This window comes from Schistocerca americana, chromosome 2 (genome assembly GCF_021461395.2).
Source record: "Schistocerca americana isolate TAMUIC-IGC-003095 chromosome 2, iqSchAmer2.1, whole genome shotgun sequence".
NCBI classification, from domain to species: Eukaryota; Metazoa; Arthropoda; class Insecta; order Orthoptera; family Acrididae; genus Schistocerca; species Schistocerca americana.
Window position 1 is genome coordinate 141,210,874 of NC_060120.1, and position 14,667 is coordinate 141,225,540.

Here is a 14,667-nt window from a genome sequence, read left to right on the forward strand (position 1 = left end):
AATACTCTCTTTGAAATTCTGAAGGTAGTAGTGGTAAAATATAGGGAGCAAATGCTATTTACAACTTTCACTGTAACCAGACAGCACTTATAAGAGTTGGGGGGGGGGGGGGGGGGGCATCCTAGGGAAACAAGGGTTGAGAGGGAGGGAGATAGGGTTGTAGCCTACTGCCAGTATTACTCAATCTTTACTTTGAGCAAGCAGTAAAAATAATAATAATAATAATAATAATAATAATAATAATAATAATTTGGAGTAAGAATTAAAGAAACAAAAACTTTGAGGTTTTCTGATGACATTGTAATCCCGCCAGAGACAACAAAAGACTTGGAAGAGCAGTTGAATGGAATGAACAGTGTCTTGAAAGTAGGATATAAGGTGAACATCAACAGTAGCAAAACAAGGACAATAGAATGTAATCGAATTAAATCAGATTAGACCTTCTGGTGACAAACAGACCCGACCTATTTGAAACAGTTAACGCAGAACAGGGAATCAGTAATCATAAAGCAGTTACTGCATCAATGATTTCGGCCGTAAATAGAAATATTAAAAATGGTAGGAAGATTTTTCTGTTTAGCAAAAGTGACAAAAAGCAGATTTCAGAGTACCTGACGGCTAAACACAAAAGTTTTGTTTTAAGTACAGATAGTGTTGAGGATCAGTGGACAAAGTTCAAAACCATCATACAATATGCGTTAGATGAATATGTGCCAAGCAAGATCATAACAGATGGAAAAGAGCCACCGTAGTACAACAACCGAGTTAGAAAACTGCTGTGGAAGCAAAGGGAACTTCACAGCAAACATAAACATAGCCAACGCCTTGCAGACAAACAAAAATTACGTGAAGCGAAATGTAATGTGAGGGGGGCCATGCGAGAGGCATTCAGTGAATTCGAAAGTAAAGTTCTATGTACTGACATGGCAGAAAATCCGAAGAAATTTTGGTCTTATGTCAAAGCGGTAGGTGGATCAAAACAAAATGTCCAGACACTCTGTGACCAAAATGGTACTGAAACAGAGGATGACAGACTAAAGGCCGAAATACTAAATGTCTTTTTCCAAAGCTGTTTCACAGAGGAAGACTGCACTGTAGTTCCTTCTCTAGATTGTCGCACAGATGACAAAATGGTAGATACCAAAATAGACGACAGAGGGACAGAGAAACAATTAAAATCGCTCAAAAGAGGAAAGGCCGCTGGACCTGATGGGATACCAGTTCGATTTTACACAGAGTACGTGAAGGAACTTGCCCCCGTTCTTGCAGCGGTGTACCGTAGGTCTCTAGAACAGCGTAGGATTCCAAAGGGTTGGAAAAGGGCACAGGTCATCCCCATTTTCAAGAAGGGACATCAAACAGATGTGCAGAACTATAGACCTACGAGGGCTATCCACAAAGTACATTACGTTTTCGTTTATGTCCGTTAGGGGCGGGGCTAGCGTGGCCATCTTGGTGTCATGTCATTCCGCCACTCAGTCGGCATCCTGCCGTGCTAGTGAGAGGTGCGTGCTGTACTCCGTTGAGTTATTGTGACAGTTTGAAATGTCAGCGTTAATAGAAAATGCCACGAAGTGTGAAGTGCATGCTGTAATAAGGTTTCTGACTGCAAAAAACTGTACACCAATAGAAATCTATCGGCAGCTTTGTGAAGTGTATGGGGACAACATAATCACTGAAGGTGGAATGCGTCAATGGGTGATAAAATTTAAAAGTGGCCGAACTAATGCTCACGACGAAGAGCAAAGTGGAAGACCCAGCATAATGACTGCCGAACTTGTCGAAAAAGTCGATGCCGCGGTCCGTGAAAACCGTTAATTTCACAATAGCGGAACTCTCTATGAGTTTTCCACAAATTTCACGAAGTTTGTTGCACGAAATCATTACCGAAAAGCTTGGTTCCCACAAGTTTTGTGCAAGATGGATACCAAAAATCTTGACAGAGATTCACAAAAATCAGCGAATGGCTGAAGCGTTAACATTTTTGGACGCTTACGAGAAAGGTGGCAACTCATTACTCGATCGCATCATTACTGGTGACGAAACATGGGTTAAGCATGTGAACTGAGAGACAAAATTGCAGTCAATGCAGTGGGGGCACACAAATTCCCCCCAAAAACCCTAGAAATGCATGCAGGCAATGTCGGCAAGGAAGGTGATGGCGACTGTCTTTTGGGACAGAAAAGGTGTGATTTTTGTGGATTTCCTGGACAGAGGCACTATAATAAACTCTCAAAGGTATTGCCAAACTCTGCACAACCTCAGAAGAGCAATACAAAACATGCGCAGGGGAAAGTTGGGCTCAAAGATCTTGCTGATTCACGACAACGCCCAGGCCCACACGGCAAATGCAACTCGTGAAGTTCTCGAATCTTTTAAGTGGGAGTTGTTTCCTCATCCGCCGTACAGTCCCGACCTGGCACCAAGTGACTTCACTTATTCCCAGCAATGAAGAAGTCGTTGGCTATGCAACGTTTTGATGACGACGCACAGCTTCAAGAGGAGGTAACCACGTGGTTGAAGGCGCAGGCGGCCGAATTTTACAACGAAGGAATTTCCAAGCTCGTCCATCGCTACGATAAGTGCCTTAATTTAAATGGCAACTATGTAGAAAAGTAGTATTTAAGTGTGGCTTTCATCTGTATGTAATAAAAAAAATTTCCAATACTTTATTTATTTTTAATTCCAAAACTTAATGTACTTTGTGGATAGCCCTCGTATATCTCTAACGTCAATCAGTTGTACAATTTTGGAACACATATTGTGTTCGAGTATAATGACTTTTCTGGAAACTAGAAATCTACTCTGTAAGAATCAGCCTGGGTTTCAAAAAAGACGATCGTGTGAAACCCAGCTTGCGCTATTCGTCCATGAGACTCAGAGGGCCATAGACACGGGTTCCTAGGTAGATGCCGTGTTTCTTGACTTCCGCAAGGCATTCGATACAGTTCCCCACAGTCGTTTAATGAACAAAGTAAGAGCATATGGACTATCAGACCAATTGTGTGATTGGATGTAAGAGTTCCCAGATAACAGAACACAGCATGTCATTCTCAATGGAGAGAAGTCTCCCGAAGTAAGAGTGATTTCAGGTGTGCCGCAGGGGAGTGTCGTAGGACCGTTGCTATTCACAACATATATAAATGACCTTGTGGATGACATCGGAAGTTCACTGAGGCTTTTTGCGGATGATGCTGTGGTATATCGAGAGGTTGTAACAATAGAAAATTGTACTGAAATGCAGGAGGATCTGCAGCGAATTGATGCATGGTGCTGGGAATGGCAATTGAATCTCAATGTAGACAAGTGTAATGTGCTGCGAATACATAGAAAGAAAGATCCCATATCATTTAGCTACAATATAGCAGGTCAGCAACTGGAAGCAGTTAATTCCATAAATTATCTGGGAGTACGCGTTAGGAGTGATTTAAAATGGGATGATCATATAAAGTTGATCGCCGGTAAAGCAGATGCCAGACTGAGACTCATTGGAAGAATCCTAAGGAAATGCAATCCGAAAACAATGGAAGTAGGTTACAGTACACTTGTTCGCCCAGTGCTTGAATATTGCTCAGCAGTGTGGGATCCGTACCAGATAGGGTTGATAGAAGAAATAGAGAAGATCCAACGGAGAGCAGCGCGCTTCGTTACAGGATCATTTAGTAATCGCGAAAGCGTTACGGAGATGATAGATAAACTCCAGTGGAAGACTCTGCAGGAGACATGCTCAGTAGCTCAGTACGGGCTTTTGTTGAACACTGTTCCTTGAACAGGTTTCTAAATGATGCATGATGATCTTGAATTTACACCACAAATGATTCTTATCACATGCTTTTGCATCCTAAAAACTTTTGCTCGGTTTGATAAGTTGCTCCAGAAGACGATCCCATATGACACAATAGAATGAAAGTAAGCAAAGTATGCAAGTTTTTTATACTTATATCTCCTACATCTGACATCATTCTCACTGCAAAAACAGACTTGTTTAGGTGCTTCAGCAATTCTGTGGTATGCCCTTCCCAACTGAATTTATTATTGAGTTGTAATCCCAGAAATTTAACACTCTCAACCTCTTTGATCTTCACGTCTTCATATGTCACACACATGCTGGAAGGAAACCTCTTACAGGTTCTGAACTGCATATGGTGGGTCTTCTCAAAGTTTAATGACAGTGAATTAGCTTTAAGCCATGTATTAATGTCAGTGAAAATTTGATTAGCAGCTATTTCTACTTCTGCACTTGACTTGCTACTTATTGCAATGTTTGCATGATCTGCAAACAAAACAAACTTAGCATCTGTCAATGTAACAGATGAGAGGTCATTAATGTACACAAGAAAAAGCAATGGACTCAAGATGGGATCTTGAGGAACATCACTTCTAATTAATTCCCAGTCAGATGAAGACAGACCGCTTACTGCACAGGTATTTCTCAATGATACCCTTTGTTTCCTGTTAGATAAATAAGACTCAAACCATTTCACAGCATTGCCGGGGACATCATAATATTCTAATTTACTTAAGAGAATGTTGTGGTTCATACAGTCAAAGGCCTTTGACAGATCACAGAAAATGCCAGCAGCCTCTAATTTATTATCTAATGAATTAAGTACTTTCTCACTGTAAGTTAAAGAGCTTTCTCTATTCAGAACTCTTAAGAAATCCAGACTGTGACTTAGGCAATATATTATTTGCAGTCAGATGCTTAAGGAGACACTTGAACACAACCTTTTCAAATATTTTTGAGAAAGCTGGCAAAATTGAAATTGGTCGATGGTGTGATGGTATCTCTTTATCCCCCTTCTTGTAAAGAGGCTTAACTTCAGCATATTTTAGCTATCTGGAAATGTTCCACTGATAAGAGATTGATTGCACAAATAACTTAAGATACAACTCAACTCGCATGAGCACTCTTTGGTTAACTTCATTGATATGTTATCATACCCACTGGAATACATAGATTTTATGATGGATGTTACTTCTTAGGGAGACATGAGTGTCATTTCCATTTAACTGAAGTTATTTTTAAATACTGGTCTCAGATACTCCATTGCACTGTTCACTGAATCTGATAACCCCAAGCTGTCAGTAACAGAAATGAAGTACTTGTTTAAGAGGTTTGCAACACTACACGTACTTGTTACCAAAGTCTCATTTATTTTTAGAGCTATATGTTCCTCTTCCTTTTTGGCCCCACCTGTCTTTGTCTTCACTATATCTGATACAGTTTTTATTTTGTTGCCTGATGTAATTATCTTTTTCTCATAATAAAGCTGCTTCGCTTTATGGATTACTTACTTCAATATTTTGCTGTATTACGAGGGTCGGTCAAAAAGTAATGCCTCCCATTTTTTTTCTACTTAAAGAAATTAAGTTAAGTGAAAAATTTGAATTTGGCGCCATTCCTCAAACCTTCTTCTGCAATCCACTGCAGTAGTAACTTTCTGTGTCAACAGGTGGCAGCACAGCAGAAGTTTGTAAGATGGCCGACATCGATGTTCGTTTGAGACAGCGTTGTGTGATTGAATTCTTGAATGCAGAAGGTGAAACGCCCATACGCATTCATGAAAGACTGAAGAAGGTGTATGGTGTTGTGACAGTGGATGTCAGCACTGTTAGACGATGGGTTCGTCGTTGTAAGGAAGCTGAAGGGCAAACACCGTTGACTGACGAAAAGCGGAGCGGCAGGCCGGTGAGTGCAGTGACTCCACACAACATTCAGCAAGTTGATGACATCATTCGTGGTGACCGTCGGGTGACTGCAGATGAAGTGTGTCACATTATTTCTCTTAGTAAAGGCAGTGTGATCACAATTATTAAACAATTGGGGTACTCAAAAGTTTGTGCACGGTGGGTTCCAAGAATGTTAACCGATCAGAATAAAGAGGCAAGGAAAACAATAGCCTCCCAACACTTGCAGCGCTTCCGTTTGGAGGGAGATGAGTTTCTGAAAAAAATTGTGACCGGGGACGAAACATGGGTGCATTTTTTTGAACCCGAATCAAAGAGGCAGTCAATGGAGTGGCGTCACACAAGCTCGCCGAGGAAGAAAAAATTCAAAACTGTGTGATCGGCAGGGAAAGTTATGGCAACAGTTTTCTGGGATACAGAGGGTGTGATTCTGGTTGATTTTTTGGAGCAGGGATGCACAATAAATTCTGTTCAATACGTCACAACCCTCAACAAACTTAAAGCACATCTTCAGCGAGTTCGCCCAACAAAATCAATGGCAGATGTTCTTCTTTTGCATGACAATGCAAGACCACACACCAGTCGTCACACCTCTGACGAGATTGTCAAAATTGGATGGGAAGTTTTGCCTCATCCCCCATACAGCCCTGACCTGGCACCATCAGACTTCCATCTGTTCGGGCCACTAAAAGAAGCTCATCGTGGGATTCATTTTGAAGATGAGGAGGCCGTCAAAACATCCGTGCGTCAATGGCTTAGGAAGCAGAGCTGTGATTTTTACTGTGCTGGGATACATGCCCTTGTTCAAAGATGGACCAAAACTGTAGAGATGGACGGAGATTACATTGAAAAATGACAAAATGATCCTCAATGTTGTGGTTTTCAACCTATGTAATTGCATTTAAATTTCCTGACAATTAAACGTAGAAAAAAAAATAGGAGGCATTACTTTTTGACTGACCCTCGTATTTGTAATGCATTACAATTCTATCATCAGAGCTGTTCCTAGATAGTAGATACTGTCTCCTTTTTGCCCCACATGATAACTTTATTCCTTGTGTAATCTATGGTTTATTTTTTTGACTTCTGTGTGATATGAGTTACCTTCAGGGGATAACAATTTTCAAAAGTGGAGGCAACTTTATTAACGAATGCTTTGTATTTCCCATTTGAGTCAGAAGTATTGTAAACATCTATCCAGTTCATGTCTTTGAACAATTTCCTGAATTTCTCAATTTTTGACTTATTTATTACCCTCCTATACTCAGATTTAATATATTTTTTAATCTTGGCGAGTTTAAACATTCAATACAAAATGCTGCTTATCATGAACAGACAGCCCATTTACTATTGGTTTTGTGATATGACTTTTTTCCCTAGATTTGTCTACAAAGATATTATCAATAGCAGTCTCAGAGCATTTACATATACTAGTATATATACCTGCTATTATACAGGACCTATTATGAAAAACTACTTCTGTTGCTCAAGCAACTAAATGCTGCTCTGAGCAAAATTTATTAAGATCAATATTCTTGAAATCAAAACAGTTTCTGACAAATGTGGCAACTTCTCCTTTCTCCATATTTTCTCTACAGAAGTAAGAAGCTAACTTGACTCCTGTAACATTTAATGTATCTATACCAGCGACCACACGATGTTCAGAGAGGCACATTATACCAACGGGTTTGCTCAACTCTAATTCTTCAACACAAATAAGAAACTCATTAAGCATACCCCTTAGTCCTCGGATATTCTGATGCAATAACGATAACTGATTTTGTGCACTGACTGAATTACAACTGGATGAAACTAATTTTCCTGCCAGTTTTTGAGTATCTCTAGTTTCAATCAGAGGCTGTCTGCATGAACTGTGTACATTAAAATTTGCTTTCTGGCTGCCTGTTTTATCAATGTGAATGCCATTTTCAGCCTGTCTCTGAACATCTTTTGTTTCTGCCCTTCCTATCCCAAAAAACTGCTGCTCTGTCACTTGTAACCACTGGCACTTTACCATGTGTGACAGTGCCCCCCTCCCCCCCTCCAGACAATTTCCCCTTCCCTTTCCTGTTGAGGTGAAGGCCATGCCTAGTACAGTCCCACCTGCTGACAGAGTCAACAGGAAACACACTATGAAATCCAATATCTGATCCAAGCAGCTGTTCCACCTCTAAATTAACTCTCCTAACAAAATAGTTTAAATGAGGCCGGTCTTGCCACCTCAGAACAGACACAAGCCTAACACCAGTATGTCTCGTTGCTGAAGCTATCTTTACCAGGTCACTCTGAAATGAATAATTAGGTTTCCTATTTATGCTGTTGCCTGCCCTACCCACTACTCCCACTGTGTCTTCCTTTGTGAAGTCTTTGCAATGTGAACCTACATCCTCTATCACCTGACCCACACTTGCATTTGGTTTAAAAAAAAACTTGTGATCTGGTAACCTGATCCTAGTTCATCCTGCAAGTTGGCCAACACCTCTACCATGTGAACTACCAAACAAGAAAACTTTCTTCTTCTTCTTCTTCTTCTTCTTCTTCTTCTCCTTCACAGCTTTTTCTGACTTCTTCCTTTTCAAACACTTTTTGAAAGTTTGTTGTGTCCTGTCTACTCCTACATCTATTTGTGGCTCATCAGTTTCCAACTGTGACAACAGATCAAACCTGTTTTCCACATTCACAACCACACTGTTCGAGAATGTCTTATTCCTATTTCTTCTATATCCTGTTGTCACTTCCCACCTCTCTTTTCCCTTCTCCCTCCTTAACCTTTCCAGACCTAGTTTCACTTTATCTAGTTCCACCTGAAGGGCAGCAATCTTCTTCTCCTGTTCCATTATCTTCCTACCTCCACAGCAAATCTTACACAACCAATAAGCCTTGTTTATTTCCCCAATTCCCTTGCTGCTACAGTCACCAACATGAAAGAAACTGCAACAACCACACCTTGGAACTAACAGTCCTACAGCAAGTCATACATTTCTCACTCGTGGCAAACAAATTTTAGCTTTAGTCTAGGCTAAAACAAGAATAACTTTATAGACTACACAATTAATATATTAAATTGCTTAGAAAGTTTAGGCCTATAGTTCGGATACTAAATCAAAACTTCTCGAGAAACAAAAATGATATAACCTGTATTGTTTACATGATAAAACAAAAAGTAAACAAAGAACTGAGCCTACACTATATAAACTTTTCACTTATTTCGGAACGTTTCACTTCGGCTACTTACTAGAGAATCAAATGGATAGCGTATAAGAATACACTAGCAACACAAACTTTACTTTACTGAAATAATCATGTAACTTACAGTATATCACAATGTAAACAAATCCTAGTCCAAAATTCGCGCCTCTGAATGTTTTCTTTTTTCAGAAAATACAAAAAATTTGAACCTTCAATTGATAGCTTACAATGGGCATTAATTTACTTAATTGTGATGTAATATTGCCTTAATTGTTATTACTCAATTAAACACTTATCTTTACAAGAACTGTGAATGTGCATGACTCGCCAACCAAAGATGGTCGTTGATTGTCATTTAATATATTTAGAAAGCTATGAGTAATCGTACAAAATTTGCACACTTATGACACTTGAAATCAAAGTCGAGTGTCATTAACCAAAAATTAAAAATGATTTGTTCCACATCCATTACGGCAAGCCTTTGATTGGTTGCTCATTTCAGTTTCAAACACACAAACACAAAAACAAACAGAACAATTTTTTTAAGGATGAAGTTTTTACCACTGACTGCACATATTTATAATGAATCCTACAACTGCAATTTCAGCTTTAAGTCATTATTACATGGTATAGTTGTGGCCAATAACAAATATTAAAACTAGATGTTCCACAAGAAAGAGATATACAATTTAGAAAATACTTTCATGAAAACAATCCGAACTGGTAACAACTCACATGCTGAAACACAGCAACTATTCACATGGGTGGAAGAAATTACATAGATGTCAAGTTTGTATCGCTACTGTCAGCATTCATTACACTTCACCATCTGTATAAAGATTCAAAATACAACATCTTGTTTTGAGCACATTTTGTAGAACTGACAGCTAAATAAAGCACTCTTTATCCAGCAGCCGGAAATGATTCTCCAGAAATTGGCTCTTTAGTGTCTACACATGTCAGTATTATATACCACAGCAGCAAAAAAACAAACAGGGGACACCTTCAACATATTTACAGCAATGCCACAGACTTTACTTAAGGCACATAGGTACTAAGGCTCATAAATGTTTCCCATTAACAGTTTACTGATCTACCCTTGACAAACTTAATTAGTATCTCTCTATGTAGCCTTGTCTTGCCACCTGTGGGAGGTACTTGCTATTGCCTTACATAAGACAACAGTCACAGTTGGTTCACACCAGTCACACCTGCTTAAGTTGATATCCTGAGACAGCTGGTGGGAGAGCTGCTCAACAAACCAATTTGAGTGGCAAAGCTAAAAACCGCCATAAGAACAGCTCATTAGAAGAACAGTTGACTACCAGTAGAAGCACAATGAGTTTTTAATAGGTTTTCTATTAAAAACGTGTGTGTGTGTGTGTGTGTGTGTGTGTGTGTGTGTGTGTGTGTGGAGGTGTGTAGGCGGGCAGGCGCGCATGCGTGCACACGAGCACACTTGCATTAGCACCTGTGCATGCTCCAGTGTACTGTTCCATTTAACTTCAGAGTACCCTTCACATTGCTATGTGACATCTTTAATGTAATGAAAATTCTCACTGCTAAAAGCATCAATAAACTCCTTTTACGTTATTCTTTAATAAATATAAACTTTGTTTTGGTGAGTAATTGTGGAAGGTAAATAGGAAATGCACTATCATCAAAATTTCAGGAGACAAACCTCTCTTGTAAGTAGGGAAATAAGACTGAATAGCTTGTGCAAGGGGTAACTCATAGCCATTCCCATTGCATGTTAATTAATTTCACATGGATAGCAACATCACTCAGAAGAATATTCCTCCACCACCTTCCATTGTCTCCCACATTCCTCATCACCAAGTTACTGCAATCTCCCTTCATATGTTGTCAATTTCTTAATATTCTTCCTATTTCATAACCAGCAGCTTCTAACACGTGTGTACAAAACAGTATTACAGTGCCTGACAATGACATTTTCCATCCCTAATAAGAACAATTTGATCACTTCTTTCCTAGTAGAGTCCACCCCGTTAACTGTTTTCTGAATCCTAATAAAGCTAATATCTGTTATATAACTTGCTAATTCTTTCACTGTCACTGAATAATAATAATAATAATAATAATAATAATAATAGGATTGGGAAACAGAAGAAGTAGAGAAAAGAGTAGACTTCTCTCTAAGTGCTACAATATTAAGATGCAAATTGTAACATACCTTTTGGAATAAGTTCCTGAATATGATGAAAAACTGTATAATAATTCAGTGGAACTGTTGTGTCCAAACACATAGCCTGTAAGAAACAGATTAATGCAATATTAGGGATTTAAAATTCATTCTTCTGCTGATCTACTCTCTGATAACTAGCTAACATTCACAAAATTTGCAGGCACAGCAATGACAGCTACATAACTTACATATATGCAGACAATAGTGTCAAAGGGAAGACTTGTAACATCGAAAGTAAACAATGGGAGACTCAACATCCTGAAACTGTATACTTCATTATTAGTGGGACAATACAGTTACCACACATTTCACAATATGCAGGGTTAAATTGTTTTCACTCTCATTCTTTCTTGTTTCCTTGCTTCATGTCATGAAACACAGCAATAAATAGCTTTTAGTAAATTTTTCCACTGTTTCTTTGGGATATCCTTTTTCTCGAGCACCATACAGAAAATTTCTTTAATCACCTGCTTCCACATGATATATGCAGGGTAACAAGTATGTTAAAGAATGAATACTCATTGGTGAGATATGTCACATCTAGTGTGGTTACCAAGATGTGCTTGAAAGAATTCTCAAAATGTCTCACCTACTTTATTAATTGCAGTAATAGTAAAATATGCCTGCAACAGTCCCAATAATGAGAGTGGTCAAATTGGTGTATATAACGGGAAGTACAGATGAAGTCAAACTGTAAACCAATATCATAAATCACATGCAATTAAGTATCTGAAAGTACTAGTATGTCTCACTAAAGATAATGAGATAGCAATAGGGTGGTTGGGGCAGGTAAATCTGGAAAGAAAGGGTGTATAACATAAGTGGTGACCAGAGGTAACTAGCTTCCTCAACTAACAACAAATATGTATGCTCTACTGAGCTGTTCTGGTGACATGATCAGCCTAGCCTTGACAGTGCTGTACTGTGAGATAATGCAGAGCTAGGAATGGTGCTAGTGACTGCTGACTGGGTGCAAATAGCACTGGTGCTTGTTGGTAGTTTCAGGAGATGAAGGTGCATTATGCGTGATCTGCACCTCAACATATCTGAGAAGGGAAGGTTGGTGGAGCTAGGTTTGGTTTGGTTTGTGGGATTAAAGGGACCAGACTGCAACAGTCATCGGTCCCTTGGTGGAGCTAATTAGTAAGCGTGTATGGGGTGTGGGTGGGGTCGCAGATGGTCCTTTTTACGGCACAATGCAACAGAGTCCTCTTCCTAAAAAGTATCTCGATCAGTTTAGAGATTTCTACAACAGGTACACACAAAAGATAGAATGTACCATTCTGGAAAGTACACTTACCAGTAGTATGAAAGAAAAAGAAATCTCAAGGAAAAAACACTCAGAAATGTACAAAGAATTAACAGTCCTTCGCCAAAACATGTAGTCTATTGAAAATAAAGTATAGCAACTTGAAGTCAAATTACAGTCTTTGAACAATGTAGTTTTGTTTTGTTTTTGTTTTGCTTCAGGGTGCAAAACACCAACTGGGGTCATACGTGCCCAAGTCAGAATTACAGAACATGAGCATAGAGAGGAGTTAAATGACTATATGTCAGTTCCAATTGACAGAAGAGAAGGGAGCTAAAAACAGGCACGTCGAAAAAGGGCTTAAAAAGACACCACATGGAAACAGAGGTCCAAAGCTAAAAATTAAATGACCTTTGCCATATTGCTTCAACGGGTAAAAAGTAAAACGCAGTCGACAGCCCGCACGTCATTTGCTACAACAACTGATATAAATACTAACAAAGAGATAGAGGGGCTGGCCAGTACTTACCTCAGCTCAATACAGCTGATAGATACACAAAAAACAGAACCGAAAATTTACATTCCTAGCTTTCTGAACAAATGTTCCTTCATCAGGGAGGAGAGAGGGGAAAGAAAGGGAAGAAGGGAAAGAAGATTCAGTTACTCACAACCCAGGTTACGAAGCAACAGGGAAGGGAAAACAGGGAGGGTAGCAAGGATGGAGGCATGGTTGTCAGAGGGAAGCCAAAGATATTCTACTGTAAGTACTGTGCCAGCTTCAAACCAAAGAGGATGCATACAGAAGTAAAGAGGTATATAGTATAAAGATAAACACAACTATGTAGAATGAAAAGATGCGTGAATGGCTAAAGAGGAAAGGGAAAGAGGAGAAGACTGAAGAGTAAATGGGAGTGAGGTTGTTTAACGTAGGTTCAGTCCAGGGGGATGGCGGGATGAAAGGATGTGTTGGAGTGCAAGTTCCCATCTCCGCAGTTCAGAGGGACTGGTGTTGGGTGGGAGAAGCCAAATGGCACATACGGTGTAGCAGGTTCCTAGGTCCCTAGAATTATGCTGGGGGGCATGCTCCGCTACTGGGTATTGGACATCTCCTAGGCGGACAGTTCGTCTGTGTCCGTTCATGCGCTCAGCCAGTTTAGTTGTTGTCATACCAATGTAAAAGGCTGTGCAGTGCAGGCATGTCAGTTGATAAATGACATGTGTAGTTTCACACGTGGCCCTGCCTTGAATTGTGTATGTTTTACCAGTAGTGGGGCTGGAGTAGGTGGTTGTGGGGGAATGCATGGGGCAGGTTTTGCAGCGGGGACGGTTACAGGGGTAGGAACCGCTGGGTAGAGAAGGTAGTCTGGGAATATTGTAGGGTTTAACAAGGATGTTACGGAGGTTAGGGGGGCGACGAAAGGCAACTCTGGGTGGTGTGGGGAGAATTTTGTCAAGGGATGATCTAATTTCAGGGGTCGACTTGAGAAAGTCATATCCCTGGCGGAGTAATTTGTTGATGTTTTCGAGGCCAGGATAATATTGGGTGACAAGGGGGATGCTTCTGTGTGGTCTGGGGGAAGGAACATTGTTGTTGGACGGGGAGGAATGTATTGCTCGGGAGATCTGTTTGTGGACAAGGTCTGCAGGATAGTTGCGGGAGAGGAAAGAACTGGTCAGGTTATTGGTGTAATTGTTGAGGGATTCGTCACTGGAGCAGATACGTTTGCCATGAATACCTAGGCTGTAGGGAAGGGAGCGTTTGATGTGGAATGAGTGGCAGCTGTCGAAGTGAAGGTACTGTTGTTTGTTTGTGGGTTTGATATGGACAGAGGTGTGGATGTGAGCTTCAACAAGATGAAGGTCAACATCCAGGAAGGTGGGTTGGGTTTTGGAGAAGGACCAGGTGAAATTCAGATTTGAAAAGGAGTTGAGGTTATGGAGGAAATTAAGGAGTGTTTCTTCACCATGAGTCCAGACCACAAAGATGTCATCTATAAACCTATACCAGGCCAGGGGAAGCAGCTGTTGGGTCTTCAGGAAAGCCTCCTCCATGCGGCCCATGAAGAGGTTGGCATAGGATGGAGCCATCCTGGTTCCCATGGCCGTTCCCCTGATTTGTTTGTAGGTCTGGCCTTCAAAAGTGAAGTAATTATGGGTGAGGATGAAGTTGGTAAGTGTGATAAGGAACGAGGTTTTTGGAAGATCTTCGGGTGGGCGTTGGGAGAGGTAGTGCTCAAGGGCAGAGAGACCATGGGTATGTGGGATGTTTGTGTAAAGGGATGTAGCATCTATGGTGACAAGTAAGGTTTCAGGTGGGAGAGGAGTGGGAATG

The 14,667-nt window shown here is 40.3% G+C and overlaps 1 protein-coding gene across 2 annotated transcripts in view; it reads right to left on the reverse strand.

The window, feature by feature from the left end:
- The window catches only part of LOC124595513 (2-hydroxyacyl-CoA lyase 1), a 125,185-nt gene that overhangs the window by 22,356 nt on the left and 88,162 nt on the right, over positions 1–14,667 (reverse strand). For both annotated transcript variants that reach the window (XM_047134277.1, XM_047134278.1), the window contains exon 7: positions 11,075–11,150. In XM_047134277.1, coding sequence (XP_046990233.1) covers positions 11,075–11,150 — 76 coding nt within the window. The remainder of the gene's footprint in view (positions 1–11,074; positions 11,151–14,667) is intronic.